This window comes from Bubalus kerabau, chromosome 5 (assembly GCF_029407905.1).
Source record: "Bubalus kerabau isolate K-KA32 ecotype Philippines breed swamp buffalo chromosome 5, PCC_UOA_SB_1v2, whole genome shotgun sequence".
Classification (NCBI taxonomy): domain Eukaryota; kingdom Metazoa; phylum Chordata; class Mammalia; order Artiodactyla; family Bovidae; genus Bubalus; species Bubalus kerabau.
In genome coordinates this window covers 85264162-85284102 of record NC_073628.1, presented here as the reverse complement: position 1 = coordinate 85284102, position 19941 = coordinate 85264162, and the positions used below count along the sequence as shown (strand labels likewise).

General features: G+C 44.2%; 1 protein-coding gene and 1 long non-coding RNA gene across 2 annotated transcripts; one reads left to right on the top strand and one right to left on the bottom strand.

Moving 5' to 3' along the window:
* The first annotated feature begins 1643 nt into the window (after nt 1-1643).
* On the top strand, nt 1644-18657 carry LOC129652932 (uncharacterized). Its single transcript, XR_008714855.1, has 5 exons — nt 1644-1741; nt 7842-7900; nt 14299-14346; nt 16720-16828; nt 18428-18657. It is a non-coding gene; the product is annotated as an uncharacterized LOC129652932 (long non-coding RNA).
* LOC129652931 (charged multivesicular body protein 3-like) lies at nt 6631-7806 on the bottom strand. Its single transcript, XM_055582063.1, has one exon. The coding sequence runs from the start codon at nt 7688-7690 to the stop codon at nt 7022-7024; it is 669 nt and encodes a 222-aa protein (XP_055438038.1). The 5' UTR covers nt 7691-7806; the 3' UTR covers nt 6631-7021.
* Nucleotides 18658-19941: the final 1284 nt, after the last annotated feature.

Genomic DNA, 19941 nt, shown 5'->3' with positions numbered 1-19941 from the left:
GTCAAGAGGGTCCTTGTTTTTCAGACTATTTCATATTGAGCATGATCCCCATAGCTAGAAAACCAAAGGCTTCTTTTTTTCACTTTTTCCCTTTCTTCTCACCTTTGCCTTCCTTCAGTCCACCAACATAATGCCAAACCACAGTTCAGTCTATTTTATTAACTACCCACATCCACACACACCCATCCCATTTCCACAGCAGTGAACTCTCTCTAGTTCCTGAGCGCCACCACCAGCATGCTGATATTTACTCTGTGTTCTCTTAGCTCCCCCTGCGGACCTGTTGGAGGACATGACTAATGACAAGACAGAGGAAGAGATCCCACTTACTGCCAAGGTAAGCTCCCCTTTCTTTACCTGAGATGAAAATGTTGGTTAATCTCTTTTTCCTTCCCAATCAAATTTAGACATCTGACAATGTTCAGTATAGATGATACTTACAATTTCCTTGATCGGGGGACTGTTGAGTGGAAGTCTGTTACCAACAGATACTTGGTTGAAAGGACATTTCAAAAATGACAGCATCATTTACAAATTGGAAGATAGTGAGCTTTTTCCCCGAACAGAATATTTTCCCACTGGAAAAAGAATTTTGTATTTGCCTGTCAACATGGACTTGGGAAGTTCTTCCATGAAAAGTCAGAGAGTTTTCTGCAGTGTCTTCACTGTTTTCACTGGGGCCATAAACTCTACAACCTGTTTCCAATCTGGTTTCCTAAAGTCACCCAAAGAACTAACTGTACCCACCGTTCATAGGATGATGCCATCCCCAGAGGTTTAAAATTTTTTAATTGAATTATAGTTGATTTACAATATTATATTAGTTTAAATGTATAGCATAGTGGTTCAGTGTTTTTCCAATTACACTGCATAAAAAGTTGTTAGAAAATAATGGCTCAGGCGTCCCTGGTGGTCTAATGGTTAAGAATCCACCTGCCAATGCAGGGGCTGTGGGTTCAATCCCTGCTCTGGGACGATCCCACATGCTGCAGAGCAACCAAGCCCATGTGCCTCAACTACTGAGCCTACACTATAGAGCACAGGAGCTACTAATACTGAGCCCGTGAGCCACAACTAGTGAAGGAAACACGCCTAGAGCCTGTGGTCCACAAGAATACCACCACAGGGAGAAGCCCACGCACCATAATGAAGAGAAGCCCTCACTCGCCACAAATAGAGAAAGCCTGCACATCGCAATGAGAACCCAGCACAGCCAGAAATTAAATAAATAAATCTTTTAAAAAAAGAAAAAAAATTATGGCTCTAATTTTCTGAGCTCTACAATACATCCTGGTTGCTCCTCTATTTTATACAAAGTAGTTTGTACCCTTTAAATCCTTACAACACTCATGGCCCTGAGGAAAGGGGAACCTTTCCTTCTCCGCATTGGTAACCTCTAGTTTGTTCACTGCAATCTGTGAGTCCTCACAGTGTCCTCTCCTCTCTCTTCCCAGGAGGATGCAACAGCTGGTGAAAACCGTATGTATTCTGAAACCACTCCTCTTCAGAGGAGAAAGCTAAGTGATGAAGAATGTGGGGCTGTCTTGCCTGCTTTGGTTGGAGAAACACCCTGATTCTGGGTTCCCACTAGGAAAGAGGGTGAAGGATTTAGTGAAAGAAACGAACTTCCCTCAAAAGAGCGCTGAACTTGCTGTATAGTCCCTGGAAGCTGTGAGATCACTTAGGTGATGTTGGCTTGTGTGTATGAGGACTAACAGGCTGTCCACATGTGAGGTTACAGGTATGATTGTCAATCTGTGTGTATAAATGTGTTGGTTCCCCAAGAGCTATTTCCCACGTACACAGAACACTCCTGTCAACTTTCTGTTAAAAAAAAACACCACCACCTCATTCTTCCTTCACCACAGCTGTTCCCAGAGGTTTGGATAACATTCTCTCTCCTCAGAGAGAGATGGGACAGAGATAAACGGCCCAAACTCTTGACTTCCTAAAGGGAAACGTCAAAATGGGAAGCCAGACGAGGGTCCCAATGTGATGCTCTATGACCACTGACCTGTACTCACTCAGCCACAGGATAACTCACCTGTTATCACTCAGCCACAGGATCATCAGTCCTGGGGCAAGGGGGTCTCTGCTCCGTGCACATGCCTGGCAGCACTAGACTCTCCAGAGGTCCCAGACACTGCCCATCACTGTAAGGCGGCTCACAGAAGCCAGGGCAGCTGTCAGTGCATTCAACAGCCAACTTGGGCAGAGTCAAGCATGTGAAACACCCCCAGAAAGCCAGCATACTGTGCTCAGCTCACAGATTCTGAGAGGTGTGAGGTTCCACATAGGACAATGCAGGTCAACATCTTTCAGTGCTGGGGTCATTGTTTAGCATTTGACCAAACACAGGAAGAATGAGGGAGGTATTTATTGTATTGGATAATACTACCACAAGCCTTAGAAGTGCTAGAATCCTGTAAACACTTACCAATGGCACAGTGGCAAAGAAGTCTAAATGAATTTGATTGTTAGTCCTGGTGCCCATCAGCCTTTTTACAAACCTCCTGCACAGCTGGGTTAGAGACATCAGCCCTCACTCCAGCCTTCCTCTCTGTAATGAACTGTACCTCTGGTTGGATGGCTGATGGGAGAGTGCACTGCCACCAATCAGCAGACCTGCACACATTGTTCACAAAAAGAAGGGAAGAAAATGGCACATGATTGATAGCATCAATTTTTAAGCAGTAGGATCTTAGTATTTTCTAACATTTATATCTGATTTTCCTTCAGTTCAGTTCAGTTCAGTTGTTCAGTCATGTCCAACTCTTTGCAACCCCATGAACTACAGCACGCCAGGCCTCCCTGTGCATCACCAACTCCCGGAGTTTACTCAAACTCATGTCTGTTGAGTTGGTGATGCCATCCAACCATCTCATCCTCTGTCGTCCCCTTCTCCTCCTGCCCTCAATCTTTCCCAGCATCAGGGTTTTTTCAAATGAGTCAGCTCTTCACATTAGGTGGCCAAAGATTTGGAGTTTCAGCTTCAACATCAGTCCTTCCAAAGAACACCCAGGACTGATCTCTTTAGGATGGACTGGTTGAATCTCCTTGCAGTCCAAAGGACTCTCAAGAGTCTTCTCCACATCACAGTTCAAAAGCATCAATTCTTTGCCACTCAGCTTTCTTTATAGTTCAACTCTTACATCCATACATAACTACTGGAAAAACCATAGCCTTGACTAGACAGACCTATATTGGCAAAGTAACGTCTCTGCTTTTTAATATGCTGTATAGGTTGGTCATAACTTTCCTTCCAAGGAGTAAGCGTCTTTTAATTTCATGGCTGCAATCACCATCTGCAGTGATTTTGGAGCCCCAAAAAATAAAGTCAGCCACTGTTTCCACTGTTTCCCCATCTATTTCCCATGAAGTGATGGGACCAGATGCCAAGATCTTAGTTTTCTGAATGTTGAGCTTTAAGCCAACTTTCTCGCTTTCCTCTTTCACCTTCATCAGGAGGCTCTTTAGTTCTTCTTTGCTTTCTGCCATAAGTGTGGTGTCATCTGCGCAGTGTCATCTGCGTATCTGAGGTTATTGATATTTCTCCCAGAAATCTTAATTCCAGCTTGTGCTTCTTCCAGTCCAGCGTTTCTCATGATGTACTCTGCATATAAGTTAAATAAGCGGGGTGACAATATACAGCCTTGACGTACTCCTTTTCCTATTTGTTGTTCCATGTCCAGTTCTAACTGTTGCTTCCTGACCTGCATATAAGTTTCTCAAGAGGCAGATCAGGTGGTCTGCTATTCCCATCTCTTTCAAAATTTTCCACAGTTTATTGTGATCTACACAGTCAAAGGCTTTGGCATAGTCAATAAAGCAGAAATAGATGTTTTTCTGGAACTCTCTTGATTTTTTGATGATCCAGTGGATGTTGGTAATTTGATCTCTAGTTCCTCTGCCTTTTCTAAAACCAGCTTGAACATCTGGAAGTTCACGGTCCACGTATTACTGAAGCCTGGCTTGGAGAATTTTGAGCATTACTTTATTAGTGTGTGAGATGAGTGCAATTGTGCGGTAGTTTGAGCATTCTTTGGCATTGCCTTTCTTTGGGATTGGAGTGAAAACTGATCTTTTCCAGTCCTGTGGCCACTGCTGAGTTTCCCAAATTTTCTGGCATGTTGAGTGAAGCACTTTCACAGCACCATATTTTAGGATTTGAAATAGCTCAATTGGAATTCCATCACCTCCACTAGCTTTGTTCATAGTGATACTTCCTAAGGTCCACTTGACTTCACATTCCAGGATGTCTGGCTCTAGGTGAGTGATCACACCATTGTGATTACCTGGGTTGTGAAGATCTTTTTTGTACAGTTCTTCTATGTATTCTTGCCACCTCTTCTTAATATCTTCTGCTTCTGTTAGGTCCATACTATTTCTGTCCTTTATTGAGCCCATCTTTGGTTGAAATGTTCCCTTGATATCTCTAATTTTCTTGAAGAGATCTCTGGTCTTTTCCATTCTATTGTTTTCCTCTATTTCTTTGCATTGATCACTGAGGAAGGCTTTCTTATCTCTCCTGGCTATTCTTTGGAACTCTGCATTCAAATGGGTATATCTTTCCTTTTCTCCTTTGCTTTTCACTTCTCTTCTTTTCACAGCTATTTGTAAGGCCTCCTCAGACAGCCATTTTGCTTTTTTGCATTTCTTTTTCTTGAGGATGGTCTTGATCCTTGTTTCCTGAACAATATCATGAACCTCCATCCATAGTTCATTAGGCACTCTATCAGATTTTGTCCCTTAAATCTATTTCTCAGTTCCACTGTATAATTATAAGGAATTTGATTTAGGTCATACCTGAATGTTCTAGTGGTTTTCCCCACTTTCTTCAATTTAAGTCTGAATTTGGCAATAAGGAGTTCATGATCTGAGCCACAGTCAGCTCCCGCTCTTGTTTTTGGTGACTGAATAGAGCTTCTCCATCTTTGGCTGCAAAGAATATAATCAATCTGATTTCGGTGTTGACCATCTGGTGATGAGCAGGTGTAGAGTCTCCTCTTGTGTTGTTGGAAGAGGGTGTTTACTATGACCACTGCTCTCTCTTGGCAAAACTTTATTAGCCTTTGCCCTGCTTCATTCTGTACTCCAAAGCCAAATTTGCCTGTTACTCCAGGTGTTTCTTGACTTCCTACTTTTGCATTCTAGTCCCCTATAATGAAAAGGACATCTTTTGGGGGTGTTAGTTCTAAAAGGTCTGGTAGATCTTCATAGAACCATTCAAATTCAGCTTCTTCAGCATTACTGGTCAGGGCATAGACTTGGATTACCATGATATTGAATGGTTTGCCTTGGAAATGAACAGAGATCATTCTGTCATTTTTTGAGATTGCATCCAAGTACTGCATTTTGGACTCTTTTGTTGACCATGATGGCTACTCCATTTCTTCTAAGGGATTCCTGCCCACAGTAGTAGATATAATGGTCATCTGAATTAAATTCACCCATTCCAGTCCATTTTAATTTGCTGATTCCTAGAAGGTCAATGTTCACTCTTGCCATCTCCTATTGGACCACTTCCAATTTGCCTTGATTTGTGGACCTAACATTCCAGGTTCCTATGCAATATTGCTCTTTACAGCATCGGACCTTGCTTCTATCACCCGTCATATCCACAACTGGGTGTCGTTTTTTATTTTCCTTATGATAAGCTAAAAGTGAATAAATATAATAGCATGATTTGCCTCACATGGAATTCGGTTCCCCAATGACGTTTGCTTTTAATCAAGTACAAAATCTTCTAGATGTGGTTATAAATGCAGTAGCAGCAACTGTGAATCCAGGAGGAAAAAGTGATCTTGGAAGAAGATAAGGAGACAGTAGCACTTAGTTCAGCTGCGAAGCAGACAGCAGGAGTCACGGGATTCTGTCAGTGAAACAGATCATGCATTTTAGTGTTTACTCTTTTACAGACTATTTCACGTGATTAGGTTCTCCAGAGATGGAAAGTCAGTGGCTCTGTTTTCATTTTTTTACTCTTTTGTCTTCATTATCCAAATTCCCCAAAGGCAGCCTAATCTAAACATATTAACCACCTGCACGCGCACAATCAGGGCCTCCCCGGTAGCTCAACGGAAAAAATCCCCCTGCAGTGCAGGAGCCATAGAAGACGCAGGTTCGATTCCTGGGTTGGAAGAATCTTCTGGAGGAGGACGTGGTAACCCACTCCAGTGTTCTTGCCTGGAGAATCCCATGTACAGAGGAGCCTGGCAGGCTACAGTCCATAGGGTCACAAAGAGTTGGATGTGACTGAAGTGACTGAGGAGAAGGCAATGGCACCCCACTCCAGTACTCTTGCCTGGAAAATCCCATGGACAGAGGAGCCTGGTGGGCTGCAGTCCATGGGGTCGCTAAGAGTCGGACAAGACTCAGCGACTTCACTTTCACTTTTCACTTTCATGCATTGGAGAAGGAAATGGCAACCCACTCCAGTGTTCTTGCCTGGAGAATCCCAGGGACGGGGGAGCCTGGTGGGCTGCCGTCTATGGGGTCGCACAGAGTCGGACACGACTGAAGTGACTTAGCAGCAGCAGCAGAAGTGACTGAGCATGCATACACGCACACATGTCCACACAATCCCAGCCCTTGTCCACATCAAGCCAAACTACTTGAGTAGCTTCTTTTTTTTTTTTAAAGCAGAAATGTATTAAAATCCATTTATATAGTGTTTTACAAACCAAAAAAAGAAAGTACAGAGTCCTCAACATTCAGGCAATCAACTCTAGTCTCTGAAGTGCATTGTGAGAAGACAAGACTTCTTTGCCCTCATCCCCTAAAAAGATAACTTCTATTTATACTCTTGAAAATGATGCATTTATTACACCACCTCTCAAGAACAATCTCACTGAATCCCAAGCTTCTGCAGAAAGAGAAGAGAGAATAGCAGAGAACCTTCTCCAGAACGCAGTGTCTCACCCAGAGGTGTAGTGCAAGAGACACAGAAATGGCAGAGGCTTCAAGGAGTGTGCGCCCGGTGACGGGGCCAGGAGGAAAGCCTGCGGCCGGCTAGGATGCCCTAGCTGTGGAGTGTGGCCAGACGGGATTGCATGGCCTCCAGGGCCTCTTCCTCCTCCTCCTCATCTTCTGATGCAGCCATCGCTCCTAAAGGTTCAGGCTCCGGGAGGGCGTCCGTTACCTTACTAGGTGCTTTGCCTAAGGCCCCTGCGGTGATTTCAGACAGAATTCTGTCAATTTCCATTTCTGCTGCTTCTTCCATTTCTTCTTGATCGTCCATGCTTTCAAAAGTGACCTCTAACATCTCTTCTATGATCCCAGCCTTCATCATCTCTTTGGACAGCATCCGCATGGTGGCCTGGATTTCCGGGATCTTCACAAGACTCTGCATGGCCTTCATCACTTCTGTGCTCTTCTGCAGGGAACCAGCCACTCGCAAAACCGCCAACTGGTTCTTCATCCCCATGAGCACGGAGTTCATGTGCGCTTTGGATGCATAGAGCTTGCTCATGGCCTTCCTTGACCTGATCATCTCCTTGGCCAGAACCACACAGACATCCTTCTGACCCTTCTTGGCAGCATCTTTCACAGATCGTTTCACTTTTTCTTCTTCTCTTTGGATATCTCTTATTTGCCTGTCAACAACTCTCATTTCCTTTCTTATCTTCAATGACCATTCATTGACCAGCTCTTTGGGCGGCTTCTCCTGGGTTTTTCCAAACAGCCCCATGGCGAACTGAACTCTTCTTGCCCCTCCCGGCTTTCCGTTCCCCGCGCCATGGCAGGTCACGGGCAGCCGCCTGGGCTGGGCCGCTGAGAGGCCTTGAGTAGCTTCTGATGAACACAACTAAGGTGCTGACATTTACTCTGTGTCCTCTTAGCTCCCCCGGAGGATTCGTTGAAGGACAGAGCAGAGGAAGAAGCTTCACGCATTTCTAAGGTAAGCTCACCTTTCTTACCCTGAGATAGAAAGGTTAATCTATATCTCTTTCCATGGCATTAAGATATGGAGAAGTGAGCATGTGCATCCCGGATGATGCATACAATTTCCTTGGGTGGGAGAAACTCATGATACTGGATTCCAAAGGGAATTAGCAAATTGACAACATCGGCTGCACACTGTACAATAGTGAGTTCTTATTCTTGCAGCGATTTTTCCTCCTAGGAAAACTATCTTGTCACAGCCAAGACAAATGAACTTGGGAGACACATCCTCCAGGAAAAGTTCATGCCTCTTGGCCTGAGGAGGTTTGCTCTGTTGCTGGGTTCCCTTGACTTTGCCTGTCTTTCCCACCTGGTTTTCCACTGTCACCAAATGAACAAAACCCTGTGCAAGTGGGCCACAGCGTAATCTGATCCTCGCAGTGTTTTCTCTTCTGTAATTGCAGGTGGTCTCAGTAGAAAGTGAAAATGGTATGAATCCTCAAATCACTTGGGGAGAAAAGTTTACAAGGTGTGAAAGATGGGGCTTTCTTGCTGGTTTTCCCTGGAGAGCCACCTGATTCCAGTTTCCTGCTGGGACTGGGAATATGGGACCTGGGGATGGAATGTGATTTTCCAGGTAAAGAACTGAGGCCAAGAATTAGCATCCCAGAAGGCAGCTGTATGATGGTTAGGTGATGTCAGTCTGTGTACATGGGTGTGGGGGTGTCTATATACGAATTCATGTGCTGTGACTCTGTTGATGGGCACTTGCATTGCTTCCATATCTTATCTTTGTAAATAAGAACTCAAAGATGAGGCTAGTGGTCTCATGTGTGGAAACAGCACCAAGATCCTTGGGCATGACTTGAAGAGGAAACACTTTAGAGGAGCAGAAGGAAGACAGAGGAAGGCACCCAGGCCCCATGGTGATCAGGTGCTTGGTTTCAAGATCAGGAATCGGGATACAGCACCTGAGCCCAGTCAGGCCCTCACATAGGATGCTCTTTGGGATTCTTCTTGATTGGGGATGAGAATGCACAGGGCCGTCTTGTTGAACACTGGACAGGCATCTTCTTTAAGACCTGGGAGAGGAACTTTCTCCTGTTCTGTGCTTGTCTCCAGCTGCCTTTGTGACACACCAGACACCTTCCATTTTCCTCTTTCCTTCCTTCCCCCCTCTTTCTTTTCTTTGCATTGTATTTTCCCTTATTTTTAATTGTGATTTAAAACACACAACATGAACTCTAACATCAAGCTGTTTGTGTACAGTACATTATTTTTAACTATATGCACATTTTTGTACAGCAGGTTATTTAGAACATTTTCATCCTGCCGGACTTAACACTCCCATTTCCAGTTCCTCCTGCTGCCGGCAACCACCCTTCTACAACCTGCTTATGAGTGTTATTTCAGATACCCCATTTCAATGGCCTCATACAGTATCTATCCTTCTGTGAGTGGCTTATTTCACTTCAAATAGTGTCCTCTTTGTTCATGATGCTGCAAATGACAGGATCTCCATCTTCCATAAAGGCTGAATGGCACCTCACTGTATATATTCACCACATTTTCTTCCTCAATACACCTGCCTACAGACCTGGGGCTGTATTTCTATCTCAGCTATCGTGTATAGTATATGGTGTATAGTGCTTCAGTGATCATGAGATTGCAGATCTGTCTTCTGGATGCTGACTTTTCTTCCTTTGGATATATACCAGAATTGGGATTCCTGGATCATATGGTATGGTTTGTTTGTAGTTTTTTGAGGAAACTTCATACTGTCTTCCATAAATGGCTGTATCATTTTATATTCCCTCCAACAGTGTACAAAATTTCCAATTACACACATCTTCACCAATTCGATTTTCTTTAAAAAAAATTTTTTTTAACTCACACCCACATCTGAATGGGTGTGAGGTGATACCTCACTGTGGTTTAGATTTGCATTTCCAGGACGATGAGTGATGTTGAGCACCTTTTCATATGTGTGCTGGCTATTCATATATCTTCTTTGGAGGAATGTTTATTCAAGTTTGTAGCCCATTTTAAAACAGAATTATGTGTCCCTTATGATGCAATTGAGTTCTAGTAGTTTATTATATATTTTGGATATTAGCTCCTTTCTCAAATATTAGATTTGCAAATATTTTCTCCCATGCTGTAGGATGTCTTTTCATTGTGTTGATTGCTGAAGAGACTATTCTTTCTCCATTGTACAGTCTTAGAACATTGGTGAAGGTCATTGTTTCAGTATAAAAGAATGTTTTTGAAAGCTACTCTTCTGGTCTATGGGTCTCTCTTCCTGTTTTGATGCCATTACACCACTCTTTTGATTGTTGTGACTTTGCAATATGTTTTGAATTCAGGAGTGTGAAGCCTCCATCTTTGTTCTTGCTATCAAGATTGCCTTAGCTCTTTGGGGTTCTCTGTGGTTCCCTACATATTTTAAGAAAAAAATGTCCCTTTCTATAAAATGCCATTGGATTTCTGATAGGTGTTGCAGTGAATCTGTACATCACTTTGGGTGGTATGGAAATCTCAACAATATTGGCTTCCAGTGTATGAACGTGGCATTTCATTCCAACTTTGTTTTCTGTTCAGTTGCTAAGTTGGGTTCGACTCTTTGCAACCCCAAGGGCTGAAGAATGCCAGGCTTCCCTGTCCTTCACCATCTCCTGAAGTTTGCTCAAATTCATGGCCATTGAATTGATGATACTATCATTCCAGTTCTTATTTAATTCTTTCAGCAATGTTTTGAAGTTTTCTGTATACAAGTTGTTTACCATCTTGGGACCTTTGTCCTTGACCTCCTGACCCTTCCAGAGCTGGGGTGAGAAGGATGGGTTCATGATTCAAGGAAAATGTCCACCCTCCCCCTGCCCCTCCTCTTGGATTATGTCTAGCACAGGTGCACCGGGCAAACCCCAGCACCTCAGCTTATATGACCCCGGCTAGGAATTCATCTACGACCTAGGTGTTGACATTACTGTTTGAGTGTGCCCCCGAGGCCTCAAATGGGGCTTCCCAGGGCTCAGCAGTAAAGAACCCGCCTGCAATGCAGGAGACGTGGCAGGAGCTGTGAGTTTGATCCCTGGGTCAGGAAGATCCCCTGCAGAAGGAAATGGAAACCTACTCCAGTATTCTTGCCTGGAAAACCCCATGGACAGTCCATGGGGTCGCAAAAGAGTCAGCATGACTTAGCGACTAAACAACAACAACAACACAAAGGCCTCACATAATTCCTGGCACATGTGGATGAAAGCAGGAAATATAAACGAATGCTCAGATCAGACCAACAAACTACTCTGCAACAAGGAAAAAAACAGGAGAGGGGTGGATGCCCCTTCCTCATCAGGGTATCTCTCAGTTCAGTTCACTTCAGTCACTCAGTCATGTCCAACTCTTTGCGACCCTTTGGACTGCAGCATGCCAGGCCTCCCTGTCCATCACCAACTCCCGGAGTTTACTCAAACTCATGTCCATTGAGTCGGTGATGCCATCCAACCATCTCATCCTCTGTTGTCCCCTTATCCTCTTGCCGTCAATCTTTCCCAGCAGCAGGGTCTTTTCAAATGAGTCAGTTCTTCACATCAGGTGGTCAAAGTATTGGAGTTTCAGCTTCAACATCAGTCCTTCCAATGAATAGTCAGGACTGATTTTCTTTAGGATGGGCTGGTTGGATCTCCTTGCAGTCCAAGGGACTTTCAAGAGTCTTCTCCAACACCACAGTTCAAAAGCATCAATTCTTCGGTACTCAGCTTTCTTTATAGTCCAACTCTCACATCCATACATAACTACTGGAAAAACTATAGCTTTGACTAGACAGACCTTTGTTGGCAAAGTAATGTCTCTGCTTTTTAATATGCTGTCTAGGTTGGTCATAACCTTCCTTCCAAGGAGTAAGTGTCTTTTAATTTCATGGCTACATTCAGCATCTACAATGATTTGGAGTCCAAAAAAGTAGTCTCTCATTGTTTCCACTGTTCCCCCCATCTATTTGCCATGAAGTGATGGGACCAGATGCCATGATCTTAGTTTTCTGAATGTTGAGTTTTAAGTCAACTTTTTCACTCTCCTCTTTCACTTTCATCAAGAGGCTCTTTAGTTCCTCTTCACTCTCTGCCATAAGGGTGGTGTCATCTGGATATATGAGGTTATTGATATTTCTCCCAGCAATCTTGATTCCAGCTTGTGCTTCATCCAATCCAGCATTTCTCATGATGCACTTATAAGTTAAATCTTATAAGTTAAATAAGCAGGGTAGCCATATACAGCCTTGACATACTCCTTTCCCTATTTGGAACCAGTCTGTTGTTCTATGTCCAGTTCTAACTATTGCTTCTTGACCTGCATACAGATTTCTCAGTAGGCAGGTCAGGTGGTCTGCTACTCCCATTTCTTTAAGAATTTTCCACAGTTTGTTGTGATCCACACAGTCAAAGGCTTTGGCATAGTCAATAAAGCAGCAATATATGTTTTTCTGGAACTCTCTTGCTTTTTCAATGATCCAACGGATGTTGGCAATTTGATCTCTGGGTTCCTCTGCTTTTTCTAAATCCAGCTTGAACATCTGGAAGTTCACGGTTCATGTACTGTTGAAGCCTGCCTTGGAGAAATTGAGCATTACTTTGCTAGTGTATGAAATGAGTGCAATTGTGCGGTAGTTTGAGCTTTCTTTGGCATTGTATCTCTAGAGCTGCTCTATTCAATGGCAGCCACTAGGTGGGTGTACCTGTTCACAATTAATTTAATTCCATCAATAACTAACTCAATCTATTAAAGGGAAACAAAACATCCAATTGCTTAGTCATACTAGTCACATTTCAAATGCTGGAATTTCTGGTTTGTAAACTTGGAGGTAAGAACTATAGATAGATTCCTGGAAGTGAGAAGTTGAAAGGTTATTCTTCAGCTTCTCCCTATTTTTGAAGGTTTACAACTGTGACCAATGTCTTATTGAAGATGACTGAGTTCACAGAGCCCAGGGAAGATCTCAGAACCTGGAGGAAACCACAGGGTTTCTCTGTGTGATCCAGAATAACCTCAAGTTAAGCAGGAGAAATAGGTGGGTCACACTTCCTAATAACTTTACTACTCATATTTTTGTTTCTCAGAATGCATTTTGGAAAGCATATATGACAGTGAAAATCAATGCAACACAGGTAGGGAATGACAGTCAGGTAGGATACAACTTGAAAGAGCTCCTGGGAACACTTGGGTTACACCTGCTGTTGAGGAAGAGGTAGACAACATTGAAAAACAGGAAATATATGTAGAAAAGTCCATTTCATATTTTAATATTAAAAGTAAGAAGGATTCTCGCCACGAGCTCTGTCTGTGCTGTGATTATAACTGCTTATCTTCCTTTGTGGACTTCCCTGATGGCTCAGTGGTAAAGAATCCACCTGCAAGGCAGGAGACGAGGGTTCGATCCCTGGGTGAGGAAGATCCCCTGGAGGAGGAAATGGCAATCCAGTCCAGGACTCTTGCCTGGAGAATCCCATGGACAGAGGTGCCCGGCCAGTTACAACCCATAGGGTCACAAGGAGTTGGGACACGGCTGAAGTGACTTACCACACACACATATCTTCCTTTGTATGCAAAAACCATCTTTTCTGTAAGGTCTGCTCTTTCTTTTGGTCACTGCCAATTTGAAAGACTGATGTCTGATGAGTACCCAAAGGGTATTGTGCACAAGAGATTGTGGTTTTGTGTTTATTACTGGCCTATCTGGCATATAATCTGCTGGGACACAAAACTCCCATAGGCACTTGCACCTGGACACCAAGTTCTTCTACTGAGTGTCAGCTGTTGGACCAGAATAAATTCTCTCCCTCTACACTTTGAGAATGTGTGGCTTGTATGCATGAGCTCAGGAAATACTTACAAATGATGATCAGATCAGACCAGCACACTACTCTGCAGTGGGAACAATCATGGGAAGAGCAATAATAGCTCCCTCATCTTTGATACTCTAGATCTGTGTTATACAGTGTGATAGCCATTCACCAGAAGTAACTGTTCACAGTTGTCTAATTCAATCAGTAATTAACTCACTCTATTCATATAAAACACGAAACTCATCCAATTGCTCAGTCCCACTAGGCACATTTCAAGTTTGTTCATACAGTTGGAATTCCAGGTTTGTAAATTTAGAGGGAAGAGCTCTCATGGGTCTGCAGAAGTGAGAAGTTTCGAGGTGCATCTTCAGAATCTTTCTCTCATGTGGACTTTTCAACTGTGAGCAATGTCTTGTCGAGTGGTCTGACTCCATGAAACATAAGGAGGACCTGAGAACCTGGAGGGAAAAATCAGAGCGATGCTCTGAGACCCACAATAACTTCAAGTAAAGTAGGAGAAACGGGTTGGTCACAGTTTCTAACAACTTTGTCACTCATGTTTGTGTTTCTACAGACCAGATGCTGGAGAGCACATGGAGCAGCCAGGATGAAGATGCTACAGGTAGGGAACAACACTCAGGTAGGGTCCAACAGGAGAGGGGTCCTGGGAACACTTGGGCTACACCTGCTTGTTTGGAGACTGAGGAAGGTGGATGTGAAATGGGGGGAAATGTTGAAATATGGGTAGAAATTGGATTTGGTGTGGGGTGGTTTTTTTTTTGTATTTTAAATGAAAAGTGAAAGTGTTAGTCACTCAGTCGTGTCCGACTCTTTGTGACTCCATGGTCTGTAGCCTGCCAAGCTCCTCTGTCCATGGAATTCTCTAGGCAAGAATACTGGAGTGGGTTGTCATTTCCTTCTCCAGGGAATCCCAGGGATTGAATCCAGGTCTCCTGCACTGCAGGCAAATTCTTTACCAACTGAGCCACCAGGGAAGCCCTTTGTATTTTAAACATATAAGAGTAAATGGAAATGTGTCCATGGTCTTTGATTGTGCTGTGTCTACAATCATCTTTTCTGCCTTTGGTATGCAAGAAGTATTTACCTACGATTTTTCCTGCTTTTGTTACTGCCCAATGTGAAAGTTTGGTTTCTGATTAGCACCCTGAGGGTATTATGCACGAGAGATTGTGGTGTTGTTTTCTTTACTGGTCTATGATGCACATAATCTGCTGGGACACAAAACTCTCATTGGCGCTTGAACCTGGACACCAAGTTCTTCTGCTGAGTGTGAGGAGGTGGACGAGAAGTCTCTCCCTCTGTCCTTTCGTGGCATCACATTCATGTTCTGCCCTCATTGTTTGTTCCTCACATAAAGGGCACCCCCAGCGTGGAGGAGTTAAAGGATCTGTCCTCTGGGGTTACTGCGTATGCTCCAGTATCCTTGATCTCATCCCTGCCTCCTCACCTCACCCAAGGCTTGTGTCATGAATGTATGTCCATTTCTGGGATGTCCATATCCAGTGGCCCCTAGAGACCCTCCCTGGCAGGCAGGAATTCTGGTGGACTGTGTGCAGGGGCTGCTGGGCTTGCTTTGCACACTGCCGACCTTTGTCACCTGTGACTGTCCAGGTCTCAGGACACAGCTTCAGGATAGCAAAGCCAGAGGGCCCTGCTGATCTTAGATCCCTCTGCTCCAACCAGATATGCCTCTGTAGAGGCCCCAGCCTCTGTTACGCTCATCCTGTGACCTCTCCTCAGGCCTGCCCTGCTCTGTCCCTCCGTCTCTAAGGTTCAGGGCAAACATGGGCAGGTATGGTGTATTCGTGTAGGACCTGTGTTGAATCATTTTCACGCTAAGGGAATTTGGACTACTAACTTTCCCTCTGATTTGACTCTCATCTTCTGTAAGGGGCTAGGAGATCTGTGGGGTTGGTATGAGGATTAAGGATCTCCCAGGTGCCTACAGTCACCCCAGGCACAGGACCATCGCTTCTTATGTGGACTTAGTTGCGCTTCCCTCCCACAGGGACCAACACAGTATCAGGCCCATGCCTGCTACTCCATGGAAAGGATAGATTGCCTAGTTGATCCATCGTCTGATTGAAGACAGTGGCAGTATACCCATGGACATTCCTCCAATGTGCCCATACTGGAGAACTATATGATTGATGGAGGGGGGCAGGAGAAAGGAAAGAAGCACTAATTCAGAGAGAAATAAGGAAAGGAAGGAGTGAGGAGGACGATGGAGAGAGGGGAAGGCAACCTCATGCACAGAGATGCTGAACACAGTGGCTGCCTGAAGGAGGAACAGGATGACACAGGCCTTCATTTGTGGTCACGTGGGGGAATCTAAGGGCTACAACAGTATGTGAGAGGTCAGAGACCCACTCCTTCATTGCAGGGGCAAAACAATTGATGCCTTGGGAGAACCATGGACACAAGGACAGAAGGGATTCTGAGAGCAGGCTACATTACCCAGGAGCATCAAGGCCCCTAGTTCTCATATTGACTGTAATTCTCTGCTTTCTTTTCTCTTGGCCACCGCATCGTTGCTGTCCTTGGACACTAGAATACTACTTCGAGTCTAATGAATCAGATCAGGAGAGCAACAGTCTGCATGTAATTTATTTCTTTCATCTCTTTTTCATTTTCTCTTTTCTTCTAATCATAAGCTCCTCTTTGTAGCACTTTCGCGTCCCCACTTTGGATGATTCTTGTCCTGAAGGATCTGGTCTCATGCAGGCACATGTGTCCTGGTATCTTTTAATAAAATCTCTCGGCAGCCCTCCTCCCCCACTTTCCTAGCATCCCCCTGGCTTCTGACCCCACTTCTGCACCATTGAATCTGGTCGAGCTACTCTGAGTGGTCTGGGCAGGAAGCTGGCTTTAAGTCAGACCCCTTTGAAATCTGGCCCTGCCCTGGGGTCCCCCACATGGGTATTCTGCTGCTCTGGACAGCTCTGGACACGTGCAACCATTTTCTTCCCTCCAGATGTCAAGATATTCTCTCCTTCTCCTCTTAAGAGAAGCTCTTGGGTCTGCAGTCAGCGAAGAAGAGGACAGGGAGGAGGAGACATAAATATGGAGGGTGGGGATGAAAGGTAAGGCACACAAGCGCACGTGTTCTCGTCATGTCCCTAACTTACTTGATGGCATTTCAGGAAGACCAGCACAAACACTAAGGCCGCTGCTATCGCGTGTGACACAAACGTGGAGAAAAGAGGATTGTAATGATTCATGCAGACAAGCAGAGAATGCTGTGAGCTGAGCACATCTCCTAGGGGGACTGGTCTCCTTTCACAGAAGCCCCCGAGGCTCCTAGGTGTGGTCCTCCAGTAGCTCTCACTTTGGAGGGGAGGAGCCAGCGTGTGTATGACTCCAAGAGATGCTGTTCAAACTGTTTCTTTGTGAAGAGCACCACTGGAGTGGTGCATCATCGCCATCTGCGGGACCCCGTCCTGCCCTTTCAAGCCCCCAGTGTCGTCAGCCCAGAGCACCCCCACTTAACCACTAGGTGATGGCATTGACTTCCTCAGTTCCAAAGGCTTGGAGAAAAAAAGAATGAAGAAGACACAGGCACCCCAGGGCTCAGAAAGCAGAACAGCCCCACTGCCCAGCCTGGCATCCCAGTGGTGCTTAGTAGGCCCAGCATCAAGTAGAGGACACTGAAGGATCGCAACCTGAGTGGCAGCTGTCCAAGCCTCTGGGGAGGCCAGGGGAGCACTTAGGTCACCCGGGGGACCATTTCTCAAACTGGAGTTTGAAGTTCTGTAGATTCTAGTCTATGTGTCAAATTCCCACTAAACACCTGAGAATAATTCAAATCAGGGTTCACCTGGGATGAGTTACAGGGCAGGATTCAAGTTACTTTTGTTCCTTTTAGTTATTTGTATTTATTTTAACATGAACGTCACTTTTTTTATCACACTTTAAAAAGCAGTGTCTTCTGTAAACTTTTCATGTTGCAATATACCACTGAGATAAACCCATGTTTTTATTACCACAGCTTAATGATTTTTTAAATTAAAAGCACAGGCAAAGCTTTGCTGGGGGCTTAGAATCATTGTCCTTTAGTTGCTAAGTTGTGTCCAACTCTTTGCAACCCCATGGACTGTAGCCCACCAGGCTCCTCTGTTCATGGGATTCTCCAGGTGAGAAAACTGGAGTGGGTTGCCATTTCCTTCTCCAGGGGATCTAGAAGGAATGATCAGGGGTAAAGGGAGCTGCCCATGTCTCTGTCATTTCCACCGGGCAGATCTCATGATTGGTGGTATTGAGTGTGGGATGGAGGGTCAGGGTCACCCCTCCCACCTGTGTCATCAGACCCCCTGCTCCTCACAGGTTCCAGGGGAGAGGCGCTTGGCTTCTTTGCCCCAGAGCCTCAGGCTTTCCCCTTTCCTCTGCACCAGTTTCACTGTCCAGGGACTTGAAGGCTACCCAGACAAACGACCAATTCAGTTGCTCCCACGGGACATTCATATTCCCTCTCTGCTAACAGACAACACCTTCAGCAAAGAGCAGCAAAGAGACCCCAGTGCCCTGTGGATCTGACCTCTGGGGAGGTCAGGACCCGAGGCTACTTCCCCGGCCTGCGGAGTCTTCTGGCTCCTGCATACTCGCTACACACACGGCCCAGGGAGCCTTCTTCCATTTGTCTTTGAGCCTCCTCAGTGATTCCAGCCCTCGTGTTTGTGCTGCAGGTCCTGCCCTTACACCTGTGAAGGCCTTGACCTGGGGGCCTCAGCCTGGGCCTCAGAGGGGAAGGAAGCAGAACAGAGTCAGGAGGTTTCCAATTGGACAAGGAACAGGGTCGGCCTCACTGCTCATCTCCTAAGGAACCTAATTTAGTACAGCTTAGTTTTTTTTTATTGTATAGCTTTAGTATTATGTTCAGATATATGTTTTATATATACTGTGGAAGCTTTCTATATTAAATGACATTCATCTATCTAGTTGCTTTTAACATATTTTCCTATAAAAATCACCTTAATCAGAGGTAGGACTAAATGAATTGCTGTCTGGCATTCACCCTCGTGTCCACCACCAAGGTCACCCCCTCTCTTATGTCACGACATATCATTCAGTCTTCATTATATCAGGTGACTATGAATTTAGTCCATACCATCTGTCCTGATGTGTCTTTCTAAGGATTCTATTTTCTGAAGTCTGTTCATTCCTTTGATCATGGGAACAGTATTTCCCCAGATCTTTCATGATGGCCTGAATGACAGGGCCTTTGGTACCCAGTTACTTACCTGCTAGAAAATTCATGACTCATCATTTCTCTCCTTGAGCAGTTCAAATACATTGCTTTACTTTTTTTTCTGGGACAGAGTATGTCTCTCCAAAAAGTTTGATCGAATTCTGATTTTTGTTCCGTTATATGTCATATACTATTTTGTTCTAGATGCCCAAAAGATTTTTTTCTTTAAAGCCCTGTAAGTTTATTAGAATATCATCTGCCTTTAGTCATTACAAGTGAATGCACATTGTTCTCTTCAAAAGACAATTTAAAAGTTGTTTTTAAAATTATCAGAAAAATTTGGACAATAATGCCTATTATTTGCTTTGCATCTTTTATTGATTTTTCTCTTTCAGGTCCTTGAATCTTTCAAATATCAGATCTCTTATGATTATATTTCACTTTTAACACACTCATGAAATATTTTATAAATTTTTGCTTAACTTATTTTCCAGAAGTGTTTTTAAACAGTGTTTAAGCTCTACCTCCTTACTGTTTCATTTCTTACAGGGCATTATTTGATAGCAGGATTCTGTTTAAATTTCATTTACATGTACTTTTCAATATTTTCTTATTCTTATGGGAGTTTCATGTCTTCATTTCTGAGTTTTCTTAATTCTGATCTATGATGTACTTTTAGTGTTCATTATTAATTCATAGTATCACCCATGAAAAGAGAATGGTCACACCCATGAAGAATTGCTAAGCATTTGTGTAGGGGTTCACTACTCCAAGTCCTTTTTTGTTTGTTAACTGAAGTACAGTTGGCATACATCCTGATATTTTCAGCTGTGCAACACAGTGGCTCCATATTGCTGTACAGAACAAAATGATCAAGCAACAGGACTAGTTACCATGTGCTGTGATACAAAATTACCCCAGGATTACTGACTACATTCCCCATGTTGTATGTTTCATCCCCTCCACTCATTTCTTTGGGAACTGGAAGTTTGCAACTCTTAATCTCCTTCA